At 41.1% G+C, this 26,838-nt stretch overlaps 1 protein-coding gene across 1 annotated transcript in view; it reads right to left on the reverse strand.

Annotated features, from left to right (window-relative positions):
• arhgap18 (Rho GTPase activating protein 18) overlaps positions 1 to 26,838 on the reverse strand; it is a 75,080-nt gene that overhangs the window by 21,498 nt on the left and 26,744 nt on the right. The window contains exons 2-5 of the mRNA XM_048597237.1: positions 13,299 to 13,495; positions 9,991 to 10,196; positions 3,907 to 3,982; positions 2,972 to 3,117 (exon numbers count right to left, since the gene is read on the reverse strand). Coding sequence (XP_048453194.1) covers positions 2,972 to 3,117; positions 3,907 to 3,982; positions 9,991 to 10,196; positions 13,299 to 13,495 — 625 coding nt within the window. The remainder of the gene's footprint in view (positions 1 to 2,971; positions 3,118 to 3,906; positions 3,983 to 9,990; positions 10,197 to 13,298; positions 13,496 to 26,838) is intronic.

The raw sequence follows: 26,838 nt of genomic DNA on the forward strand, positions 1-26,838 counted from the left end.
GCAGACTAGTCAAACAACAGCCTGACATTGTCTGTAAGGTATGATTCTGTGAGTATGACTATGTCCCAGCATCACCATCCCTGGATATGTCCTGTCTCACCGGCAGGAGGGTGTTGCTCTGGGAGTCCTCATCATTGACTCCGGACCCCATGAAGTCTCATGACTTCAGTTTAAACATGGGCAAGGAAACCTCCTGCTGATTATTACATACCATCCCCCCTCAGCTGATGAATCGGTACTCCTCCATGTTGAACAACACTTAGAGGAAGCACTGAGGATGGCAAGAGCACAAAATGTATTCTGGTTGGGGGAGTTCAACGTCCACCACCAAGAGTGGCTCGGCAGCAGTACTACTGATCTAGTTGGTCGGGTCCTAAAGGACATAGCCGCTAGACTAGGTCTGTGGCATGTGGTGAGGGAACGAACAAAAGGGAAAAACATACTTGACCTCATCCTTACTAATCTGCCAGCTGCAGTTGCATCTGACTATGACAATATTGGTAAGAGTGCCCATTGCACAGTCTTTGTGGAGACAAAGTCCCACCTTCACATTAAGAATAACTTTCATCGTGTTGTGTGGCACTATCACTGTGCTAAATGGGACAGAATTTGCATAGATCTAGCAACTCAAGACTGGGCATCCATGAGGAGCTGTGGGCCATCAACAGCAATAGAATTGCACTTCTGCACAATCTGTAACCTCATGGCCCAGCATATCCCCCATTCAACCATTACCATCAAGCCAGGAGATCAACCTGGTTCAATGGAGAGTGCAGGACGCCATGCCAGGAGCAGCACCAGGCATACCTGAAGATGAGGTTTCAACCTTGTGAAGCCACCAGACAGGACTACATGCACACCAACCAGCAAAAGCAAAGAGTGTTAGAGAGAGCTGAGCAATCCCACAACCAATGGATCAGATCTAAGCTCTGCAGTCCTGCCACATCCAGTCGTGAATGGTGGTGGACAATTAAACAACTCACTGGAGGAGGAGGCTCCACAAATATCCCCATCCTCAATGATGAAAGAGCCCAGAACATCAGTGCAAAAGATAAGGCTGAAGCATTCGCAGCAATCTTCAGCCAGAAGTGCCGAGCGGATGATCCATCTCGGCCTCCTCCAGTGGTCCCCAGCATTACCAATGCCAGTCTTCAGCGAATTCGATTCACTCCATGTGATATCAAGAAACGGTTGGAAACACTGGATACTGCAAAGTCTATGGGCCCTGACAACATTCCAGCAATAGTACTGAAGACTTGTGCTCCAGAACTTGCCGCTCCCCTAGCCAGGCTGTTGCAATACAGCTACAACACTGGTATCTACCCGGCAATGTGGAAAATTGCCCAAGTATGTCCTGTACATAAAATGTAGGACAAATCCAACTCGGCCAATTACCGCCCCATCAGTCTACACTCAATCATTAGTAATGTGATGGAAGGTGTCATCAACAGTGCTATCAAGCAGCACCTTCTCAGCAATAATCTGCTCAGTGACGCCCAGTTTGGGTTCCGCTAGGGCCACTCAGCTTCTGACCTCATTGCAGCCTTGGTCCAAACATGGACAGAAGAACTGAATTCCAGAGATGAGGTGAAGGTGACAGCCCTTGATATCAAGGCTGAATTTGACCAAGTGTGGCATCAAGGAGCCCTAGCAAAACTGGAATCAAACTCTCTGGTGGTTAGAGTCATACCTAACACATGGGAAGATGGTTGTGGTTGTTGGCGGTTAATCATCTTAGCTCCAGGACATCTCTGCAGGAGTTCCTCAGGCCCAACCATCTTCAATTGCTTCACCAATGACCTTCCCTCCATCATAAGGTCAGAAGTGGGGATGTTCACTGATAATTGCACAATGTTCAGCATTATTCATGACTCCTCAGATACTGAAGCAGTCCATGTTCACATGCAACAAGATCTGGACTATATCCAGGCTTGGGCTGACAAGTGGCAAGTGACATTTGCACCACACAAATGCCAAGCTATGACCATCATCAATAAGAGACAATCTAACCACCGTCTCTTGATATTCAGTGGTGTTACCATCACTAAATCTCCCACTGTCAACATCTTGGGGTTATCATTGACCAGAAACTCAACTGGACTCACCACATTAACACAGTGGCTCAAGAGCAGGCCAGAAGCTGGGAATACTGTGGTGAGTAACTCACCTCCTGACTCCTTAAAGCCTGTCCACCATCTACAAGGCATAAGTCAGGAATGTGATGGAATACTCCCCACTTGCCTGGATGAGTGCAGCCCAACAACACTCAAGAAGCTTGACACCATCCAGGACAAAGCAGCCCACTTAATTGACACTACATCCACAAGCATCCACTCCCTCCACCACCAACGCTCAGTAGCAGCAGTGAGTACCATCTACAAGATGCACTGCAGAAATTCACCAAAGATCCTCAGAAAACACCTTCCAAACCCACGGCCACTCCCATCTAGAAGTACAAGGGCAACAGACATATGGGAACATCACCACCTCCAAGTTCCCTCCAAGCTAATCACCATCCTAACTTGGAAAAATTTCACCGTTTCTTCACTATCAGTGGGTCGAAATCCTGGAATTCCCTCCCTAATGGCATTGTGGGTCAATCTACAGCAGGTGGACTGCAATGGTTCAAGAAAGCAGCTCACCACAACCTTCTCAAGGGCAACTAGGGATGGGCAAGAAATGCTGGCCATCCAGCAATGCCTACATCCCACAAATGAATAGAAAAAAAAAAGAAAACCAGAAGCAACATCAGGGAAAACAAACTTATGCAGAGAGTTGCTATGATCTTGTGTACATCGACTGAAAGAGTGGTGGAAGTACATTTAATACAAACTTTCAAATGATTATTAGACAGGTACTTGAAGTGAAAGGTTTTGCAGGGCAATGGGAGAAGTTCTCTGTAAAGGCTATCACAGGCATGATGGATCAAATGGCCTTTCTCTGTTTTACGTCATTCTTTGTTTCTACTTACAGGCAGGGGTGAATCATCCTCTCGTATAGGATTTTCGTTGTTTGATTTATCCTTCGTATTTGCAGCCTGTTCAGAGTAAGATATTTCTAAATTGATATCTGTGTGCTGGATGCTTTCGTCCTTAATAGCCAGATTGTTCAGCTGCCCTAGAAGGAAAAGAGATGCCTGTAATTGTCCTAAATGGGAGCCCTTTCAGTTGAGAACTGGACTTCATATTTAATGTTCCTTTACGTCTCCTGCAGCATTGTTCTGTCTTATTCAGGCTTTTTCCCTGCTGTCATTACATTGCGGAATGGACCTTTCTAATTTCAAAACCAACGTTCATCTTGCTTTGTACACCACCTGTGCAGCTGTTACCTAGTATGTCTTGCTCTGTCTAAGCACCCTATGATCTGTATGTCCTTCTTTGCTATGATCTGCCTGTAGTGCTCACAGAACAAAACTTTTCACTGTACTTAGATACATGTGACAACAATAAATCAAAGCAAAGCAAATTAAATTGTGAATATGGCACATGTAGAGCACAGAAACTAAAAGACAATCTATTATGCATTACAATGGATGCCACATTGTAACTTTGTATAGGAATTGTATTTATGGTTTTCATAAAACATTCATGACATAACATCGTGTCTCAGCACAGCTAACGATCAAGGTCTCAACGATGGAACCATGGAAGTAAAAGGAAAATTTTAACTGGTTTTTTTAGAAGTTGTAGAATACATTTTTGCTTGGCATCATAAAATAATCAAAAAACTAAATAAGGAATTTGTTCAAAAGCACCCAGTGCTGCCAGAGGTGAACATTATCCATTATGTGGGGTGCACGGCTTTGGAAATTCTCCAGCTCAAAACTCAACATGCGTGAGCAAGTGAAACTGGAAAACAAGTAGCAAAAAAGCCAAAATGGTAAAATGGGCAGAATAGATGTTGTACCTTCTATTTTCTCAGCAGTGTCTTCTCTTTCATCTCCATCAGTTGCAACAGCTGATACTTCATTTGTACTTGAGGCCTGAAAGTGAATATAAAGATCCTGGCTATAACTCTATAATTCAGGTAAAAACATGAATGATATGATAATGCTTATGAGCTGAAATGACTGAACTGGACAACTAAAGGAGAAAATCTCAACCAGCTGGGTGAAAGTAAAGAACAATGAAGGGAAACTGAAAAAAACTTCCTTTTACCGGCAATAAACACATTTCATAAATGGATACAATGGAATGATATAATGATATCCAAATGTTAATATATCCCACATATACGTCATGTCCTACCTTTATATGTAGGTCTTCAAATTGTCACAAATCCCTCCAAATAGCAATGTATGGTGAACATACAGGGCCACACATCAAAGGAGGACTATTTTAGGTACCGAATAAAAACAACAAGTGCTGGAGAAACTCAATGGGTCTAGCAGCATCTTTAAAGGAAGAAACAGAATTAACATTTCAAGGACTGGTAGACTTTATATGGAGCATCGATCAGGGCATATGCTATCACCTTTCTATGACATGGTTAAATGTTGACAATGGTATTTTGCATGAGAACATGCTGGAAATTGAACAATATGATGTGATCATGCTTGATTTATTATAATAATAAGTAAACAGAATGAGTGTGATTATTTGGAGGGTGGCACGGTGGCTTAGTGGTTAGCATTGCTGCCTCACAGCGTCAGCAACTCGGGTTCGATTCCACCCTCGGGCGACTGTCTGTGTAGAGTTTGCACATTCTCCCCGTGTCTGTGTGGGTTTCCTCTGGGTGCTCCGTTTCCTCCCACAGTCCAAAGATGTGCAGGTTAAGTAAATTGGCTATGCTAAATTGCCCATAGTGTTCAGGGATGTGTAGATAAGGTGGGTTACAGAGGGATGGGTCTGGGTGGGATGCTGTGAAGTTCAGTGTGGCTTTGTTAGGTCGAAAAGCCTGTTTCCACACTGTAGGGATTCTATTTGCTAGAACAGAATATCTCATCCTCAGTTGGGTAGGGTTTCTTTCCCTGCACCCTTCAGTTTGTCCTGTAACTTACTCGAAGTGTGAATTGATAAAGTTCAAGGATTCTGGGGGAGGATTGAAAAAAATTTTGTATCTCTTTAACATAAAAAAAAATCAACAGGAACAGGGCATTAAGTCCATTAAGCTTGAGAACTATTTACCATGATCATGGCTGACTCTTTATCTCAAAACCATACTGCTGCTCTCTCCATACTCCTTGACACTTTTAGCCTCTAGAAATCTATTTCTTTTTTTAAAAATCTATTCAGTGACTTTGCCTCCGGAACCTCTATGGTCGAGAATGCTACAGGATCACCGCAACCTGAGTCCACAAATTTCTCCTCAGTTCAGTCCAAAATGGTCTGCCAGATATCCTGAGGCTGTAACCTCTTGATCTAGAGATCAGGGAAAACAATCCTCCTTTTATTAGGTCTGACTAGCCCTCTAAGAATTTTATTCCTTTTAATGAGATACCCTCTCATTCTTCTAAACCACGGTGAACATGAACACAGTTGACCAAAACTTTCATAACACAATAAACCTGCCGTCCCAGGAATCAGTGATGAAATTTAATGACATAAGCAGAGGATGAATGGAAAAGGATAGTGGTTAGAATTCGGTGTTAAGTGCAATACGGGTAAAGAAATAAAGATAAAACAAAGATTAGATTAAGACAGGGAGAGTGAAAATATTATAATTTTAGTTTTTAAAAAGCATTCACTCTGAAGGAATGAGACCCCACTCTTTTAGTTGTTAATTTTAAGGGCAACAGGTTGACCAACAGTCATTAACATTCATCATGCTGTTACTTGTGCTGATGATGTGTAGAGAGTATTGGTATTGTCATTGCACTGTATTGGTAATGTCATTGGACCAGTAATTCTCAGACCCATGCCAAGGCAGCTGGAACATTGGTTTAAAATTCAGGCAGAAGTGCTGTGTGGATCATCCACAGTAATTCTCTCAATAATGTCACTCAAATGCTAGGCAATGACCACTTCCAGTGAGAAAGAATCTAACCATCACCCCATATTGTTCAAAGGCATTATCATTCCTGAATCCCCCACTAACAAGATCCTGGGAGTTATCATTGACCTGAAAATGAACAGGACTAGCTTTATAAATACTGCAGTAGCAAAAACAGGTCAGAGGCTAAGAATTCTGCAGCATTCAAGAAAAAAACAACTCAACTCCTGATTCCTCAGTCTCTATCAACGATCAATAAGGCATGATAGGCAATTGGCTTGCTAACAGGGTAAATAAAATTATAAAATTATGACATGCATAGATAGGGCTGACAGATTTTTTTTTTCCAGATTTGAAATGTCTAATACTAGGGGCCATGCATTTAAGGTGAGAGGGGAAAGTTCAAAGGAGTTGTGAGGGATAAGTATTTTACACAGGGAGTGGTAGGAGTCAGGAATGTGCTGCCAGGGGTAGTGGTGGACATTTAAGGAACTTTTGGATAAGCACATGGATATGCAAGGAATGGAAGGATATGGGCCTTGGACAGGCAGAAGGGATTAATTTAATTTAGTGTCATGTTTGGCAAAACATCACGGGCCAGAGGGCCCGTTCCTGTGCTGTACTGTTCAATGTTCTATATAACAGGAAACAGGAGTCAGCACAAATGTGTCATTTCTTGGTTGGCATGTTGTACAGAGTAGTGTGACACTGGGATCAAGGTTATTTATAATTTCTATCAATGACTTGAATGAAGGCACTGGAGGTATGATAACTGATGACATAAAGATGATAGGAGAGTAAGTTGTGAAGAGTACACAGATAGGTTAAGTGAGTGAGCAAAGATCTGACAAATGAGGTATCATATGGGACATGTGGAAATGTCCAGTTTGGTAGGAAGTACAAAAAATAATATTATCTGAATGGTGAGAAATTGCAGATTTCTGAGATGTCAAGGGAATTGGGAGCCTAGTGCATGAATCGAGAAAGGTTAGAATGCAGATACAGCAAGTTATTTGAAAAGGTCATAGAATGTTTGCTTGCTGGGCCAAGAATTGAATACAAAGGTAGAATGGTTATATTCAGGTATCTAAGACACTGGTAGGATCATATCCAGAGTAATAAGCGCAGTATTAGTCACCTTATTCAAGGAAAGATGTAAATCCACTGGAAGCAGTTTAGAGAAGCTTTACCAGGCTAATACTGAAATGGGTGATTGTGTCTGCTGTTATGACTGGCTAGGCTCGTTTCTGCTGGAGATTAGAAAATTAAGAGACATTTGATTGGAACATTTAAGTCATGAGGGATATTAACAGTTGGATGTAGTAAGGATACTTTTCTTCTTGTAGGAGAATCTAGACCTAATTGTTAAGGTCATAAACAGCTAAAAGCACAACTATCAATGGTGCTGAGATTAAAATCAAAGATGCTTAAGAATCCCAAATTAGAGGATTGCAGCTTTCTCAGACATTGCAAACAAAAAGATGGATAGGCCATGGATGACAATTTTAAAATCGACCTGTTGTTTGACTGTAAGCAAAACTAATTTAGTGATTAGAGGGGTCATTATGAATGAGACATGAATTAATGCAAGTTAAGATGTAGGCAGCGAGACTTTGAATGACCTCAAATTTGCAGAGAGTAAGTAAAATGTGGGAGCCCAGCCAAGGGTGCTTTGGAATTGTCAAGTCTAGATATAATAAAGGCATGGATGAGCTGAGATGGGGAGGGGGATGGGGGTGCAGAGGGGTCAATGTTATGAAGATGGGAATATGTATTCAGTGGTGGCAAATATTAGAGCAAAATTGTGATAATTCACTTGGAACTTAGATGCTTTTTGAGAAATTGTAAGTTGAATTTGGAATCTTGGATCTAGAATTTTGAAATAGGTGTTAACACTGGCTGTACGTAGATGGATAAATATTATACATCATGGTGAGCCTTGAAAGGCAATGAGGAGAAAACACAGCCAATATGTGGTGATATAATATGTGACATGACATAAAGCTTTATTAAGCCAAAATTATGAGTTTAAAATTACCTTGGTGATATCAACAAATGAGTTCTTAATTGGTTTGTAAGGCTTTACTTTTTTTAGTAAGTTAATACTGGCAACTACCCAATTTTACTTTCAATGTGTTAACAACTTAATTCATAACAATTGACTGATGAATGTCAGATAAATAATTTAGCTTTCATCTGTTGATATCACCAGTAATAATACCGAAACTACGTGTTACTTAAGGTCATCAGTAAAGTCTGACTTTTTTGAGCAGTAAGTATTTCTAATGCGTGTTTCTATTCTATTAGTTTTTCATTTATATACAGTTGCAGGTGTCCTCTGAGCATTCCATGAATGATATATTGAGAATTGGGAACTTGATGGATGAAAAAGTAGAAGTTCGAATCCATTTCTTTCGTTCCTTGGTACAGTCATACATTGTGCCATTGCATTTTGACTAATATTTTACATTTACTAAATATATCATTATAAGTTTATAAGATATTGAACTTTATTGCACAAAGAAATCAATCTTTCTGCTCATTAACTAATTTGTCATTTTCAGTTTACCTACCTTTGAAACCTTTGCCAGATACTAGACTAGAATGAATGACCGCTGTAGGCAGTAAACAGAAGTACATCAAATGTTCTTATTTTCCCTCTTGTGTGGAATGCTGCAGCTTTTAACATTCAGCAGTGTTTAATATCCCATTTTCCTTGTTTCTCTGAATGTTTTGAAAAATATTTTCCAACATGAAAGCACTTGTTAAATGCAAGTCATTGCTGTCACCATGCCATATAATGGTCCCGAAATTCCCATTCTCCCTTCGATAGGATATTTGCAGAAAGTCCCAGAGCGATGATGCAGTTGGTTGATAACACGCAGTGTCTCTTGGATTTCTTCTGCTTTACTACTTCACGTTAGAGCAGAAACTCAGGGGAACCCAATATGATTTCAGGGCATTGCTAATATGTATTTTGTATACCTGTGTCTTTCTCTGTGATGTTTGTTCTTTGCTTTTGTCATCCGACAAATCCTGAATATATACTGTCTTCTTACTACATAGGAAGAACTCTGAACACTTGAAACAAAAACAGAAATTGCTGGACAGACTCAGCAGGTCTGGTGGTATATATGTGGAAACAAAGCAAAATTTGGTTTTTGAGTCCAGTGATTCTCCATTCGAATGGATAACAACTAGGAAAATCTGGTATTAGTGGTGAAGTTATTCAGGTTGAGGTTGAGTCCTAGAGGCTGCCAGGTCCCCATGTAGAAAGTGAGATGTTGTTCTTTGAGCTTGAGCAGAGGCTCACTAGAATACTGCAGCAGGCCGGTGACAGAAATGTTGGCATGTGAAGATGGCGATGTGTTGAAGTGGCAGGCAAATGGAAGCTCAGGATCATTTTCGAGTCCAATAACTTTAGAACCCGATTCCATCATTGCAGGTTTTTACCCACCCTACACCTGAAGAATTATGACATGGGTTACTATTGCACAGTCACCCATTCTCACATCCTCCAAGGCATATTATCACATTATATGGCTTGCATCCAGTACAGCTCACCTAATTTTTTTTTCCTACTCTTAGCTCGTACTACCATTTTTTTCAGCTTTTCTTCTGTTCTGGCCTGCTATACATAATCTCCCTGTTTATCTACTCCTTTCATAAAGCTCTCTCTCTCTCTCTGTGGGCTCTATCTCCACCTATCTGCTCATCTATCCCCTTCTCCTTCCTTCAGTGCCCCCTTCCCCCAGCTTCGGCTTCCGCAAAAATACCACCTTTTCCGAGCTGCTAACATTCTGTCAAAGACTTGAAGTGTTAGTTCTGCTTTCTTCCCCCAGATGGTGCCAGAACTACTGAGTTTCACTAGCAATTTTTGTTTTTATTTCAAATCTCCAGCACATGCAGTTCTTTGTTTTATTATAATTAATTATAATTAAAATTTGCAGTAATTTAAGTTCCTATCACAGAAACCCCACTTAGGAATGCCCAAACATCAGGAGAACAAGAGGACTGCTCCACAAGTTTCTTTTAGACTGAATGCGTCATTCTAATTACCTGTGGACTAAAGATGTCCCTGACATCAGGGAAATGTTGTTTGTTCTTTTTCTTCATTGTCATTGTAAATGTTTCCACTCTTCTCTGGACAGCTTCTGCTTGCGTACTGGTTAGAGTCGATAGTATTGCTATACTCTCCTGGGTGTCTCCGCTGACTAGTCCTGAAAGGCCAGCATTCTTCAACCACTCTTCCTCCACCTCCCCTTCTACACGGAGAGCAAAAAAAAAACATGGATTAAAGACAAATAGTGACAATAAAGAAATTTAATGAATTGAACAGTTAAAAAAGAAATGTCTATTCATACAGACTGAGGCTAGGCTCTGAGACTTGGAGTTATCTTCAAACCTTCACAGCTTCAAGTCATGTGGTCAGGCATTGTGGGTTTTGGGGCCTGTTGGTCAACAAAATAAATCTCAAGAGTGGAGGGACATGGACAAGCAGGAAACTGCCATTTATCCTAAGATCTGTTCATAAAAATATATGTAATCCATTATGAGGAAGTAGGAGCAGGATATTAAGAAAATAATTATCCAAATCAGAAAAGGCAACATTGTTTCATATGAAAGGGAAATTGTGTTTGACAATTTTGTTTCTTTGACACTGACATTGGTTGGGAAAAGGGGTCCTGCTAAAAGGCAACCCCTAACCACAGTATTGAACCCCTCCTCCACAGCTCCCTTCCTGCCATCACTCACTTCATCTTTACTTCATCCAAAGCCTTGGGTCGGTGTAATACTGCCAGCAGGCACTGACATCCCTGTGGTGCTGCTGAGAGCAGAAAAGCTGCCAGACTTGAATATATTCAAGGCTAAGCTAATCATATTTTTAACGTCCAAGGGAATCGAGGGATAAGGAGGGCAAGTACAAAAGTGGATCGGAGTCCACAATCCCAATCACCTATGATCATACTGAATATGATCAGGCTCAAGATGCCAATTCTTGCTCCTTCTCATTATGTTTTAAAAATTGATTTGTTACTATCTCTAATCCAAGCATGTCAGCCCTCCAGTGTTTGAGCTTTTGATGGGCAAAAGGCTACATAATCAAAAAACTAGCATTCAAAATATTCTATCTGCAGTTAAAAAAGGATATAAGAGACTTATCCCCTATGATTCCATGGGGATTCACCCAAATCTCCTGTCCTAACTTTGAAAGACACTCCCTGAGAAATGGCAAGAAACAGTGATCAATTCTGGCTGGGTATTTCCAGTAATTTGCCCCTTCAAGCATTGGTATTATGCTCCAGATTCTGGACATATTTTAAGTGTGAAAATTCTGCATTAAAGTCAATTTAACTGTGACATAGGATGATTTTTTGAAAATGTGACCAAGTGAGAGGACCAGGGAAACTCAGTTGATGTAGGTTACATGGATTTTAGCAAAGCTTTTGACAAGGTACCACGTGAGAGACTGATTGAAAAGGCTAAAGCACATGGAATTCAGGGACACTTGGCAATATTGATCAGAAACTAGTAAAGTAATAGGACACAAATGGTAGTGGTAGAAGACTGTTTGAGTGCCTCGAGGCTGGTGTCCAGTGGGGTGTGCCACAAGGATCATTACTGGGACCCTTATTGTTTGTTATGTACATGAATGATTTGATGAAAATTTGGGGGGAATGTTAAATAAGTTTGTATATGATACCGAGATTGGTAACTGGTTAATAGTAAAAATGATATTTGTAGGTTACAGGAAGATATAGATGGGTTGGTCAGATGGGCAGAGCAGTGGCAGATGGCATTTAACCCTGATAAGTGTGAGGTGATGCACTTTGGAAGAAGAAACAAGATCAGGGAGTATTTAATAAATGGCAGGACACTAGGTAGCTCAGAGGAAGAGAGGGGTCTTGGATTAATTATTGACAAATCCCTGAAGTTGGCAGTGTACATCAATAGGATAGTTAAAAAGGCATATGGGACATTTGCTTTCATCAGTCGTGGCATAGAGCAAAAGAGTAAGGAGGTAATGTTGGAATTGTAAAAAGTATTAGTCTGGCCATAACTGGAGTACTGTGTGCAGTTCTGGTCACCTCATTTCAGAAAAGATGTGATAGCACTACAGGGGGTACAGAGGCCTCACCAGGATGTTGCCTGGGATGGATCTAATGAGTTATAAGACAGACTAGACAGGCTTGGACTGTGTTCTTTAGATGTTGTGCCGAACATGACACCAAATGAAACTAATCTCTTCTGCCTGCTCTTGGTCCATATCTCTCCATTCTTTGCATCTTCATGTGCTTATTTAAAAGTTCCTTAAATGCCCTATCATATCTGCCTCCACCACCGCTTTTCAGACTCCTACCACTCTCTGTTTAAAAATCTTGCTCCTCACATCTCCTTTGAACTTCCCCCCCATCTCACCTTAAATGTATGCCCCAAGTATTAGACATTTCAACTCTGGGAAAAAGATTCTGACTGTCAACCATACCTTTGCATCTCATAATTTTATAGATTTCTATCAAGTCTCCCCTCAGCCTCTGCTGCTCCAGAGAAAACAAACTGAGTTTTTCTAGCCTCTCCTTATAGCTCATACCCTCTAATCTAGGCAGCATCCTGGTAAACCTTTTCTGCACCCTCTCCATAGACTCCACATTCTTCTTGTAATGTGGTGACCAGAATTGAATGCAAAACTCTAAGTGTGTCCTAATCAAAGACATATAAAGCTACAACATGACATCCTGACTCTTTACTCAATTCCTTGACCAATAAAGGCAAGCATGCCATATGCCTACTTTACCTACCTACTTGTGTGGCCACTTTCAGGGAGCTATGAACTTGAACTCCAAGACCCATCTGTACGTTAATGCTTTCAGGGTCCTGGCATTAACTATACATTTTTCCTTAACATTTGATCTCCCAAAGTGCAACACCTCACACTTACCCAGATTAAACTTCATCTGCCATTTTGCTGCCCATATCTGCAACTGATCTATATCCTGCTGTATCCTTTGATAACCTTCTACACTCTTCACAATTCTACCAATTTTTATATTGTCTGCAAACTTACTAACCCACCCATCTACATTTGCATCCAAATCATTTATATATACACAGCAGAGGTCCCAGTACAGATCCCTGCGGAACACCACTAGTCGTGACTTCTAGCCAGAAAATTATCCTTCCACCATTACTATCTGCCTTCTATGGGCAAGCCAATTCTAAATCCACGGTTACTGTGGATCTCTGCATCTTAATCTTCTGGATGAACCTACCATGAGGGAGCCTGTTGAAAGCCTTACTAAAACTAGTAGTTTTGATTAATTCAGTTTGGTTATATCACACAATTTATCCAAGAAGCTTTCATTTACCATCAGGCACTTTCACGGCCACCTCTTCTTGCTCTTCCTGGCAATTTTCCTGGGTTGTCTGGATATTTTCCACTTCATTCCAATAGTCAGCCATGGAAAGTTCATCCAGAGAATCCTGGGAGTAGGAGCGTTCATATTGAGGATTCTCCATGTTTCTGGAATGCGCTTGGTTCATACTATACTGTCCACATCTTCGACTGTAAAGCAAAGCACACAGCTGTAACATTTGATCTAAAATCAAAGCTTATTGCAAAAGTCTGTCTCAGTGCATTATGTTATTGTTAAATGAAGTCAAGTCCAAAAAACACTCAATTTTTTAAAAATAATGTATCATCTTCAGTTTCTATTTCAATTTTTTATCATGCATTTTTCATGAATAATGTCACACGTATTGAAGACTGACTCATCTTTGTTCTGTCAATGCAACCTCATATCTGCATTTAAACTTGACAGTACTGTAAACCGAGGTAAAATAGTGTAAAAACAAGCAGAGAAACAGAACAACAGAAGACAGAAGGAGAAAGGAAGGGAAATGTCCAAAAAAAGGAAAAAATATATAGTGAATTATTGGACTCTGAGCAGTCTATATGCAAATAACTTTTTTAGTGGAGGGCTTTGAGCAATACAACTTGGATAATAGCCTCAGAGGCAACAGAAGAATTGGAACCTTTTAATCATTTTAAAAAGAGTATTATTATTGAATGCCTTAGGCAGTTGAATTGATCATCTGGTAATCAATTCTAATACTTGGAGTCATTAATATTTAATTCTTCTTTCTCTCATATTATGGCAACCATGAACAGCAAGTAAACCTGAATGTTCATAGTGGCTACCATTACAATGACTCAAAGGGCGGGCAATATATTACCTTTCATAACTTTTCATTTGGAATTCCTTTGCAATATTCCTGTTCATTGTTTATCCACTGGTATCATGCCACTTTGGTCCAAGAATTTATATTGAAGCATGATTCTATAACCTCCAGGTGTGCTTGAAAATCAGATTCTATTCTTTCATTTTGAGCTTAGAGTATGAATGCTAGTGGGCTGACAGGAACACTATGTCAGACAGATTCTTTCTTCACTTGATGTTCGGAAGTGTACTTTCCTGAAGAAACACTCGCTAACCCTTGCTGATTTTTCACCTCCCTCATCTAAGGACACCAAAGCTGGATCTCAGCATCTCGCTGCTCATTTATTGTAGAAAAGGAAAGAATCCATTGCATTCCTGATCTTATGCCTGAGTGGCATATCAACTAGTGTACCCTCTGCCTTAGAAATTGCAACTATTGCAAAAGGACAGATTTTAATGACTTGCATGAAATGGTTGATAGTGAATCTGCATTCCATTTTACATTTCTGTTTGTTTCAAATTCCAATCTTTATTGGCAGCTGGTTCAATAGTACTCATTATATACAATCACTCAAACTTACCAGCAACCCCAATATATTCGTTTGCATTGAGTAACAAAAGTAGTTGTGGTTAATAGAATATGTCAGACAGTAGCCGGTGTGCAGTAGTAAGATGGTGAGACACGGCCTTGGATGAGGGAGGTGAAAATCAGCAAGGGTTAATGATTGTTTCTGCAGGAAAGTATGATTCAGAACATCATGCGAAGAAAGAATCTGCCTGACATAATATTCTTGATAGCCTGTTATACAGTAGTAGAAGCACATAGCTCACGTGATGCCAATGACACCTAAAATGCTGAAAGTCATTGGAAAAATGGCCTTTCATCTCACTGCATTATGTGGTACTTTGATCAATGCAAAACCCACCTTCTCAATCTGTCCATCATTTCCCACCTTCTATTCTCAATGCTTCCCTCCACTGCCTCCTTTCCTTTGTCCTTTTCCTTCAATCCCTTGCCCTGTCTGTTCTCTTCTTTTCCACTCTCCATTGCGCCTGCCATTCCTCTTCTTAACCCTTGCCACCTCTGCTTCCTTCTATTCCCTCTTCTTATATGCCCCCTCTTAGCTACAATCAACTGTTTACCACCCTGCCTACTTGTCCAACCCAAACACTTCACTGTGTCTTGAGTGGTCATCAGTGCAATGAGTGATTGGTAATGTATTAGCTTCAGATATAGGCAGATATTCTAGAGAAAGACTGTTTATTTATTTAAAAAGTATAAGCATTTAGCACCAAATCCTTTACATCTGTTAGTAGTGCTACTATAGAGCTTAAAGGATTAGAGTTGTTATGGCTTTTGTCACAAAACTGTTGAAGATCCAGAATGTTAATTGGCACATTATCTGGGATATGATTTTTAAAAAAGGGCCTTTTGGTGCAGTGTCCCTACCTCTGAGCCAGAAGGCCAAAGTTCAAGTCTCACCTGCTCCAAAGGTATGTTATAACATTCAAAAAAACCAAAAGAACTCCAGGTGCTGGAAATCAGAAGCAAAGATACAAATTGAAAGTGGAGTCGCAGGTAGATAGGACAGTGAGGAAGGCGTTCGGTATGCTTGCCTTTAGTGGGCAGTGTATTGAGTATAGGAGTTGGGAGGTCATGTTGCAGCTGGACAGGACATTGGTTAGGCCATTATTGAAGTACTGTGTGCAGTTCTGGTCTCCCTCCGATAGGAAAGATGTTGTGAAACTTGAAATGATTTGGAAAAGATTTACAAGGATCTTGCCAGGATTGGAGGGTTTGAGCTATGGAGAGAGGATGGATGGACTGGGGCTATTTTCCCTGGAGCATTGGAGGCTTAGGAATGACCATATAGCAGTTTATAAAATCATGAAGGGCATGGATAGGCTGAATAGATAAGGCCTTTTCGCTGGGGTGGGAGAGTCCAAAACTAGAAGGCACAGGCTTAAGGTGAGAGGGGAAAGATTTAAAAGGGACCTAAGAGGCAATGTTTACATGCAGAAGGTAATGCGTGTATGGCATGAGCTGCCAGAGGAAGTGATGGAGGCTGGTACAATTACAACATTTAAAAGGCTTCTAGATGGGTATATAAATAGGAAGGGTTTAGGGGGATATGGGTCAAATGCTGACGAATGGGACTAGATTAATTTAGGATACCTGGTCAGCATGGTTGAAATTGTCTGTTTCAGTGCGGTATATCTCTAGGACTCTAAATTGCTTGAAAAACTCAGCAGGTCTGGCAGTATCTGTGGAAAGAAAGCAGAGTTAACATTTCAGGTTAAAACATCAATTCTGCTTTCTCTCCACATATGTTGCCAGACCTGCTGAGCATTTTCCCAGCATCTCTGAACAGGTTGCTTAGAAAATATTTTGTTTTAAAAACGGCTTTGCAGTTACAGGCTCAAACCACGGAGTGGCGCCTAGGAACAGATAAAGGTTTAATACCATTATACTCATCTCTTGCAGTAAGTTTATTGTTTAAAATCATTGTAACTTTTCCCAATATATTTGTTATTTCTTTCTCTTAGGTGCCCTTTCATTATTTTAGTCTGTTATTGTCTCCATCAAATGTACTTTTACTATGACTAACAGGGCTCCTGATACAGAGTTCTCCTCAATCTCCTGACATCCCACGCCCACCCCCCCCCCCCACCTTGTCAAATTCCATGGGATATTTCATAAAGGTTCTGTGACAACTTAGACCCTGAGGTGCTCTCTTACAATCCCACTGTCTGTCTCATGGACAAATACTGTGGTAATGGCCTATACTCAGCTGCAGGAGGTAAACTACACTTTGCCATCAATTTGTTCTAGGTTAACATCAGACTGAAATGGAGATTGAGATCAAGTAATTGGCATTGAGACAATGAGGGATCTGTTTTCACAGCCATGCTGATGGCATTCATTTCTACTCTTCACAAGTTACACCGCAACATTCTCCAGCTAAACAGCGGGAATAAAAAAGACATTCTGCCCAGGCCACAGTCTCTCCTTATGCCTGAATGTTTTCCTACTCTTAAAGTAAAAACAATGCACATTGTTGTTGCATTCAACATTACTTTCGAGCCTCAGGTGGCTGTCAGTGCTGGTGGGTGCTCTTACACAGAAAGGTTTGTTGGATATAATTGATCCTGCTGTCTGGAACATAGTTGAATGCTCGATATTGTGAACACAGCAGCCAGTTTACCCTGGAGTCACCACATCTATGTGAAAACCTCACGCCAGGTGGCAGCAGCTTAAAATACCTTCTCAGACCATCATCAACCTAAAAATCATTTACTCCAAGAGAACAGCTAAAACTGCAGGTGCAACCTTGTCCTCTAGAAAAAGGCAATTATCTAAACATGATCTGGAGCTTAAAGAAACATTGTCGATCATGTGACATTGTTATTGTATTCCCCTGTGTGAAAGACTTCAGTGGAGTAATATTTTCCACCACCAACTCTATAGCCTGGATAAATAAATGACAATCATCAAAGCTCTATGATTTCCTATGAATACTGAAGGTGAAAGAAATGAAAAATGCAGACTTCCCTCAAACAGTATATTTATACTGATACAATTTAGAAAGGAAGAAAAGGCATTTAAGATTTCAGGTGACTGTTTCTTTGAAACAAAGTATACCCTTAATCTTGATAAGTGAGACGGTAGAAGTTATCTCTCTGCTGCTTCTAGTGCCACAGTTCCATTGAAATGGTGTATCCCCTTGTCTACAATATGCCAAGGCCCTTGTTCACAGCATTTCAGGCAGAGTTCGGGCAAAAATAATTCTGTCCCGCTCCAGATCTGTCACAACAGATATCTTTAGCTTCAAGTAAAGCTTAAGACAGCAGGTAAATTTTCACAATGGAGTGGTTCCACTTGACTTATGGCAGTATATTCGAGCTTATGAGAAAATTAGACCCAAGTACATGCATTAGAATTCTGTAACATTACAAATGTCCAAATACTACTTAGACTATACACAACATAAAGACTATATCCTCAGCAAACAGAAAAAAAAATCACAAGGACCCCATACTGTGCAAGTTGTAATATATGAACATATAAATTAACAGCCAGCCCCTCAAGCCTGCTCCACCATACAATAGGTTCATATCTGATCTGAATATTCTGCACTCCACCCCCACCCCGATAACTTTTCATTTCCTGTTTATAAAGCATCAGTCTAACCTCATGTTGAAAATATTTAAAGACTCTGCTTTCATCACCTTTCAAGGAGTTCCAAAGACTCATGACTCTCAGAGAGGAAAAAAATTCCTTATTTGTGTCTTAAATGGGCAACCCCTTATTGTTAAATAATGATCCCTGGTTCTAGATTCTTCCCTAAGAGGAAAGTAGTTTCCTCTCCACATCCACCCTGTCAAAGCCTCTGAGGGAATTTTGTGTTTCAATCAAGTCATCTCTTTTTCTTCTAGACTCCAGAAGATGCAAGCCTAGCCTGTCAAATGTTTCCTCATAAGACACCTATCCATTCCAGGTATTAGACTGCTGAACCTTTTCTGAATGGTTTCCTATGCACTTTTATCCCTCCAATATCGACGTGATCTTGCCAATACCCTGTAGAAGTGAAGCATAACCTGCTGCATTTATACATTTTTTTTGGAATTTTTGTATTATGCAGTGAAAATGTTTGTATCCAATTCCACTCACAATAAACAATATCACACTATTAGTTTCCCAATTACTTGATGTACCTGCTTTTATTTTTATCCTTTTCAATTCACATCCTAGGTCACTCTTTGAATTTCAGATCTCTGCAATCTTTCGCCACCCAGAAAATATCCTCTATTTTGTTCTTCCTGCCAAAGTAGAAAATTTCACATTTTCCCACTATATGTTTGTTTACCAGGTCTTGGCCCACTCACCTGCCCTACCTACATAACCCCTAGACTCCCTCACTTCACAACTTATTTTCCCACCTACAGTTGTATCATGAGCAAAGTTAGCCAGGATCTGAGATGAGAAGAACATTTTCACTCAAAGGGTGATAAATCTTTAGAATTGTCTACCTCAGAGGTCAATGGAAGCTCATGCATTGAACCTATTTAAAGTAGATTAAAGTGAATTTTTGAATACCAACGCCATAAAGGGTTATGTGACTCATGTGGGTAAAACGTATTGAAGTGTTCAATCAGCCATGATCTTATTAAATGGTGGAACAAGCTCAATGGACTGAATGGCCTTCCCCGTTCCTATGTTCCTCTCATCCCCTGGTTTGAGTGTAATAGTAAGGTCGGGGATATGCCAGATTATGTTGGACTGCAATTCTGCTGCAGCTAATGGCTAATGGTACCTCATGGATGCTCAGTCTTGGGCTGCTAGGTCTGTTCACAATCTATCCCATCTGGCACAGTGATAGTGCCACACAACACGATGGAGGTAATTTGCGATGTGAAGGCAGGACTTGGTCTCCACAAGGACAGTGTGGTGGTCACTCTTATTGATACTGAATCCATCTGCAGCTGGCAGATTGGTAGGGATAAGGTCAAGTATGTTTTTCTGTCTTGTTGGCTTGCTCACCACCTGGCGCAGACCCAGTCTAGCAGCTATGCCGTTTATGACCTGACCAACTTGATCAGTAGTAAGCCAGTCTTGGTGCTGGACAGTGAAGACTCCTACCTGGAGTATGTACTGCTCCCTTGCCACCCTCAATGCTTCCTCCAAGAGTTGTTCAACATGGAGCAGTACTAATTCATCAACTGAGGGAGAACAGTACATGGTAATCAGCAGGAGGTTTCCATGCCTTCCGTGTTTGACCTGAAGCCATTAGACTTCACAGTGTCCAGAGCCAGTGTTGAAGACTTCCAGGGGAACGCCATCCCGACTGTTTAGCCCCTGTGCCACCACCTCTGCTGGGTCTGACCTGGTGGTGAAGCTGGTGGTGTCTGGGTCATTGTCTACAAGGTATGAGTTTGAGAGTATGACTTTGTCAAAATGTTGCTTGACTAGTCTGTGAGACAGCTCTCCCAGTGTTGGCACGAGCCCCCAGGAGTTACTAAGGAGGAATTTGCAAGGTCGACAGGTTTGTGGCTGCCGCTAACCTTCCTGATGCCTTCATCGATGCCAGATGTGATATCTAGTTCCAATCCTTTTTTCGAGACTCCTTAGCAGATGATGTGACTGATGGTTGATAAGTGGCTTTCTAGGCTATTACAGAGGGCAGCTAAAACTCAACCACATTGTTCTGGGTCGGAAGTCACATGTAAACCAGATAAGGACTAGGTAAAGACAGTAGGTTTGCTTCCCTAAAGGGCATTAATGTGCCAGATCTCTTTTTTATTATGATAATTGACATTGATTTCATGATCATCATTAGACTTTTAATTCCAGATTTTTACTAATTTCATTTTCTACCATTGGCTGTGGTGGAATTAAAAGCCAGGTGCCCGGACTCACATCAGTGGTAGGGAAACTGTTGGAGAAAATTCTGAAGCAGCAAATTAATACCCACTTTGAAAGGCATGGGTTAATTAGGAATGGTCAGCGTGGCTTTGTCAGAGGGAGGTCATGCCTAACAAATTTGTTAGAATTTTTTGAAAATGTGTTCAAGATTGTGGATGAGGGAAGTTCAGTTGATGTAGTTTATATGGATTTTAGCAAAATTTTTGACAAGGTCCCATGTGAAAGACTGATTCAGAAGGTTAAAGAACATGGAACTGAGTGAAACTGGCTTAGTAATATGGCACAAAGGGTTGTGATAGAAGGCTGTTCGAGTGATTGGAGGCCAGTGTCTAGCAGTGTACAGCAAGGATCAGTATTGGGACCCTTAATGTTTGTTATATACATAAATGATATAGATGAAAATGTGGGGAGAATGTTAAGCAATTTACAGATGACACCAAGATTGGTAGGGTGGTTAATAACGAAGAAGATGGTTGTAGGTAGGCACTTGGTAGCTGACAGGAACTAAGGGATCTTGGGGTAATTATTCACAGATCCCTGAAGTCAGCAGAGCACACGTGAATAGGTATTTCAGAAGTCACATGGGACACCTGCTTTCATCAGTCATGGCACAGAGCATAAAAGCAATAAAGGTAACATTGGAGTTGTACAGAGTGTTGGTCAGTCCACAACTGGAGTACTGTGTGCAGTTCTGGTCGCCTCAGTACAGGACGGATGTGATAGCACTAGAGAGGATAGAGAAGAGGTTCACTTGGATATTGCCTGGAATGGGGAAATTGAGCTATAAAAGACAGGCTAGATAGGCTTGGATTGTTTTCTTTAGCGCAGAGAAGACAGAAGGGGGAGCATGATTGAGGTGTATAAGATTATGAGGGGTACGGACAGGGTGAATAGAGAGCAGCTGTTCCCCTGGTTTGATGGTCAATCATGAGAGGGTATTGTTTTAGGATAAGGAGCAGGTTATTCAGAGGGGATTTGGGAAAGAAAGCTTTTCACCCAGTGGGTGGTGGGAATCTGGAATGCACTGCCTGTGAAGGTCATGAAGGCAGGAAATCGTACAACCTTTAAAAATAAATATCTGGCTGAGCACTTCAGATTTTGCAACATTCAAGGATATGGGACAAGTGCAAGAAATCGGGATTAGCGCACCTTTAGTGGTAGTCATGTCAGTGCAGAATCGATGGGCCAAAGGGCCTTTTCTGCGCTGTACAAATCTATGAATCTGAGTATTACCTACTTCTTTAGATTACTAGTCCAACAACGATACCACTATGGCATTGCCTCCCAAACAAGTACAGCTTAAGTAATAGTAAATTTCATATGCATCATTGTCTTAATATCACGGACAAACATTTCCAGGAATATATTCTCAGGGGCATCTGACATGTTAATTCTCTCCAGAAAAACTCTCTGGCCTGCTGCATATTTCCAGTTTTTCTTGTTTTTATTTCAGATTCCCAATGCCTGAAATATTTTGCTTTTATTTTATATGATGTGTTCTTTGGAGTACTGTAATATAAAAGATTCAGACAGCCTTCTCTTTTAGACAGATTTGCTAAATGTCAAATTATTGCTGTTAATCATGCTGCAGTGACTTTCACAGCTACACACAGCGCTGACCTTGTGCTCATTAGAACTTGCAGCTCAAGCTCCAACTAATGGCATATCTACGGGCTCCATTGTATAGCAGAGATAACAAAGACAGATCTGATACCATGGCTCATGAGCTAATTGTGAGTGTGTACTTGATGCCCAAAATGCAAGTGTGTGTGTTTTTCTCCTTTCGGTGAGCTCATGATCCTGCTCCAAATGTATCACAACCATTAGAAAGCCCAATGAAAAGACCATGTGAAACTATGAATATAATTTGCAAAGGGAAATCTGAATTACAACTATGCAGTAACAAATGTTTGGAAGAAAAGCATCATAAAAGATGCAATGCAATCTGCAGACAAATTGGTTAGAGAATTTTGAAATACACCTATTTGGAAGTCATGTAATATATACATAAATGATATAGATGAAAATGTGGGGAGAATGTTAAGCAAGTTTTCAGATGACCCCAAGATTGGTAGAGTGGTTAATAGCGAAGAAGATAGTTGTAGGTCACAGGAAGATATAGATGGGTTGGTCAGATTGGCAGAGTAGTGGCAGATGGTATTTAGCCCTGATAAGTGATGTGATGCACTTTGGAAGAAGAAATAAGATGAGTGAGTATTTAATAAATGGCCATTTAGAACATAGAAATCAGGAGTTGGCCCCATGTTTCTCCAACAGGGACCTGGAGATCCTGGTTGAGGGAGTGGTGCAACAAAGAGGTGTCCTTTTCCTGGAGGACCATCAAAGGAGGCTGAGCCCACAAGACAGTGCCCACCTGGTCAGAGATCATCATTCAGGTCAGTGACATCTCGAGGGTGAGGACGACAGTGCTGCAGTGGTGAAAGGAGCGCAATGACCTTCTCTGCTCCACTGGAGTAAGTGCCATTACATGCTTCCTGCTACCTTACACTCACTCCATCTCCGCCACCTCACCCACCTCTCACCAGGGTTCATGTTCTCTCACTTACTCGTTACCCCTATCCATTCACGTGTCTAACCCTGCATCCACTCCGTGTTGCCTCTTCACTCCCTCACAACACCTTTCTCCCACATGCACCAGTCCAAACAGCTATACCATCCACTTGTATCTTACTCATTACATCCCTTTATGTTGTTACAGGGGAATGAATCCCATCACAGGGCAGATCAATACTGTCTAGGTGGGGGATGCCTGATATCTCTGTTTTTAACCTCCTATAAAGAGAGAATTCTTTCCCTCACTAGATAAGACTGGACCAGTTCTATGGGGAGGCAGAGACACCTATGTTCCAGCAGCTGAGTAATTCAGCCACTTATCACTCCACTGCAACACTGGCATTAATCAGGTGGTCAGTGTCATATACAAGACATCACTTTCTACTGGCCATGATGCCTTCTGCATCTTGTGACTTACAGATGCAGCAGCCTCCCAAACACATCAGCGGAGAACTGCCCGTTTCACCCCCCAGAAAACACATCATTGGGCTCTGAGGATGACAATGTTGTGACCCTGGAGGAAGATTCAGCAAGACTGCCTCCTGCACTCCCCATTGACTCTAATACTGACACCTTACAATAGGAACACAGTACATTAGGCTGTTGAGCTGGACTTGATATCGAGATTGGCCTCATCAGTCTTTTTGCCTGATTCGGCCACATAGCCCACTAAAGCCCACTTTGCACAGACTCTATAAGATTCTGAACAATGAGTCAAATTCAGATAATCCAAATCTCTGTTGTGTTAACATTAGTAGCCATTCCAATTGGCAGAATAACAAACCCAGCAAAATTATTCCTGCAATAAATTGTAATTCTAGACTGGGAACGCCAGCTTAACCAAATTCAAGCAAATTTGTAATCTGGCAGGGTCTACCAATTGGAGCAGAGTTTAACTAGGTCAAAACGTTAAATCACTGAGTTTTGGACAAGCTATCATTTAATATCAAGATTTCCTGGTGCATGGATGTTTGTGGGCAAATTGGGTTACCTTGGACCTTCCATGGTTATCTTGAACCTCTGCTGAACGTAACTTTGTGTGCACATCCCCTGGGATTCGACTCATTGCAATTTTACTCTACGTATAAAATCCTGGCTCATGCTACATGTAATAATCTAATCATTAGGATTTCTCGCTACTAATGCCAAGTTGGTAAGCTATTCCTCAGGCCTGCGTTACAACAATGACTAATTTTAAAAGTATTTTATTTGCTTGAAGCACTTGGGAATGTCCTGAAGGCAAATGAAAAATGCAAGTTCTTTCTTTCCTTAAATGATTTTTTTTTTGAGTGACACTATATCCACCATTTTCACTTCAATGATGGAACATTTGGGGAAACCCAAAAGTTGATCTGTTCCAACAATGTTTGTGTTTCCTGCTGATTTTCAATTGCTTTTAATTTTCAGCTATTTGCTTTCACAGGGAATAATTAATGGTTACACTCCAACATACAACCTACTAAGGGACCTATACTTTTACAAACTGTTGCCAAGGTCACTTGGAAACACAAAATACCACCTCTATTTTCAAAATAAAAGGGTTGTTTAGGCATTACAAAGAATCATGCTGGAGGACAAAAATCCAAGTAAAATCATCTGTGACTTTGAATTTATTTATGAAAAGGAACAAGATGCCATCATCTTTCCATCTAACGTACTTTGAAAATAGCATGGGGAAAAATTAGATTTTATCAGTTGAAGTTGCAGACTTTGTCAGGCATCTAAATATTGAACTGCTTTGACTGTGCCACCTGGAGCCTTGTTTGCAGATACCTTGTGTTCCAGGCACCCGAGCAGGTCCAGAACAAGTACAAGCAGGGAGTACTTTAGAAATTAAGTGGGGGAAAATTGGTTTTCAAGAGGACAAAAATAAAAAGGCAGTTTGCAAAACAATCCATTGATTAGCTGGCAATTATTTTGGATCAGCACACGGCTAAGGGGGCCTCCTGGATAGGAATAATCAAACCTCAAAACCAGCACAGTTAGTCCTTTGATCAGCAGCCCTTCAGAGCACACACAACGTATCGGATAGAATGCTGGACACATAAATTTGCTCTCACTATGGCCGCTTGTAAATTAACATAAGCAATATAAGGTGAGAAATAGGAGCAGGAGTAGGACATTTGGCCCATTGAGCCTGCCATACCATTCAATAAAATCATGGCTGATCTTTTCATGGACTCAGCTCCACTTACCCGTCCGCTCAACATAACATTTAATTCCTTTACTGTTCAAAACCTTTGCCTTAAAAACATTCAATGAGGTAGCCTCAACTGCTTCACTGCACAGGGAATTCCACAAATTCACAACCCTTTGGATGAAGAAGTTCTTTTTCAACTCAGTCCTAAATCTGTTTCCCCTTATTTTGAGGCTATGCCCCGTATTTCTAGTTTCACTCACCCGTGGAAACAACCTCGGTTCTTCTATCTTGTCTATTCTCTTCATAATTGCATATGTTACTTCAAGATCCCCCCCTCATTCTTCTAAATTCCAATGAGTGCAATCCCAGTCTCCTCAATCTGTCCTCATAAGCCAATCTTCTCAATTTTGTAATCAACCTCGTGAGCTCTTCTGCACCCCCTCCAGTGCCAGTACATCCTTTCTCAAGTAAGGAAACCAAAACTATACACAGTACTCCAGGTGTGGCCTCACCAGCACCCTCTACAGCTGCAGCATAACCTTTCTGTTTTTAAAATCTATCCCTCTAGCAATGGAGGACAATATTCCATTTGCCTACTTAATTATCTGCAGCACTTGCAAACCAACTCCTGTAATTCATGCACAAAGACACCCAGGTCCCTCTGCACAGCAACATGCTGCAAATTTTCACCATTTAAATAATAGCCCATTTTGCGGTTATTCCTACAAAAGTAGATGACCTCACATTTACCAATATTGTACACCATCTGCCAGACTCTTGCCCACTTGCTTAACTTATCCATATTCCTCTGCAGACTTTCAGTGTCCTCTGCATACTTTGCTCGACAACTCATTTTTGTGTCATCTGCAAACTTTGACATGCTGCACTCGGTCCCCAACTCCAAATCATCCACATAAATTGTAAACAATTGTGGTCCCAACACTGATCCCCAAGGCACACCACTAGCCATTGATTGCCAACTAGAAAATCACCCATTTATCCCCACTCTTTGCTTTATGTTAGTTAACCAATCTTCTATCCGTGCGAAAACGTTACTCCTAACACTGCGCACCTACATCTTATGCAGCAGCCTTTTGTGCAGCACCTTGTTGAATGCCTTCTGAAAGTTCAGATACACCACATCCACCAATTTCCCACTGTCCACCGCACTCGTAATGTCCTCAAAGAATTCCAGAAAATTAATCAAAGGTGACCTCCCTTTCATGAACCTATGCTGCATTTGCCCCATGGAACAATTTCTATCCAGATGTCTCACTATTAAGCTAACTTACCTATTCCCAATTCCTTCGCCTCCGCCACATCTGCTCCCAGGATGAGGCATTCCACTCCCGTACATCTCAGTTGTCCTCGTTTTTCAAGGACCGTAACTTCCCCTCCTCGGTGGTCGAGAACGCCCTCAACCGTGTCTCCCACATCTCCCGCACCTCATCCCTCACACCCCGTCCACGCAATAAAAACCAAAAAAGAATCCCCCTCGTCCTCACGTACCACCCCACCAACCTCCGGATCCAACGCATCATCCTCCGACA

The sequence above is a fragment of the Rhincodon typus genome, chromosome 5 (assembly GCF_021869965.1).
Source record: "Rhincodon typus isolate 14 chromosome 5, sRhiTyp1.1, whole genome shotgun sequence".
NCBI lineage: Eukaryota > Metazoa > Chordata > Chondrichthyes > Orectolobiformes > Rhincodontidae > Rhincodon > Rhincodon typus.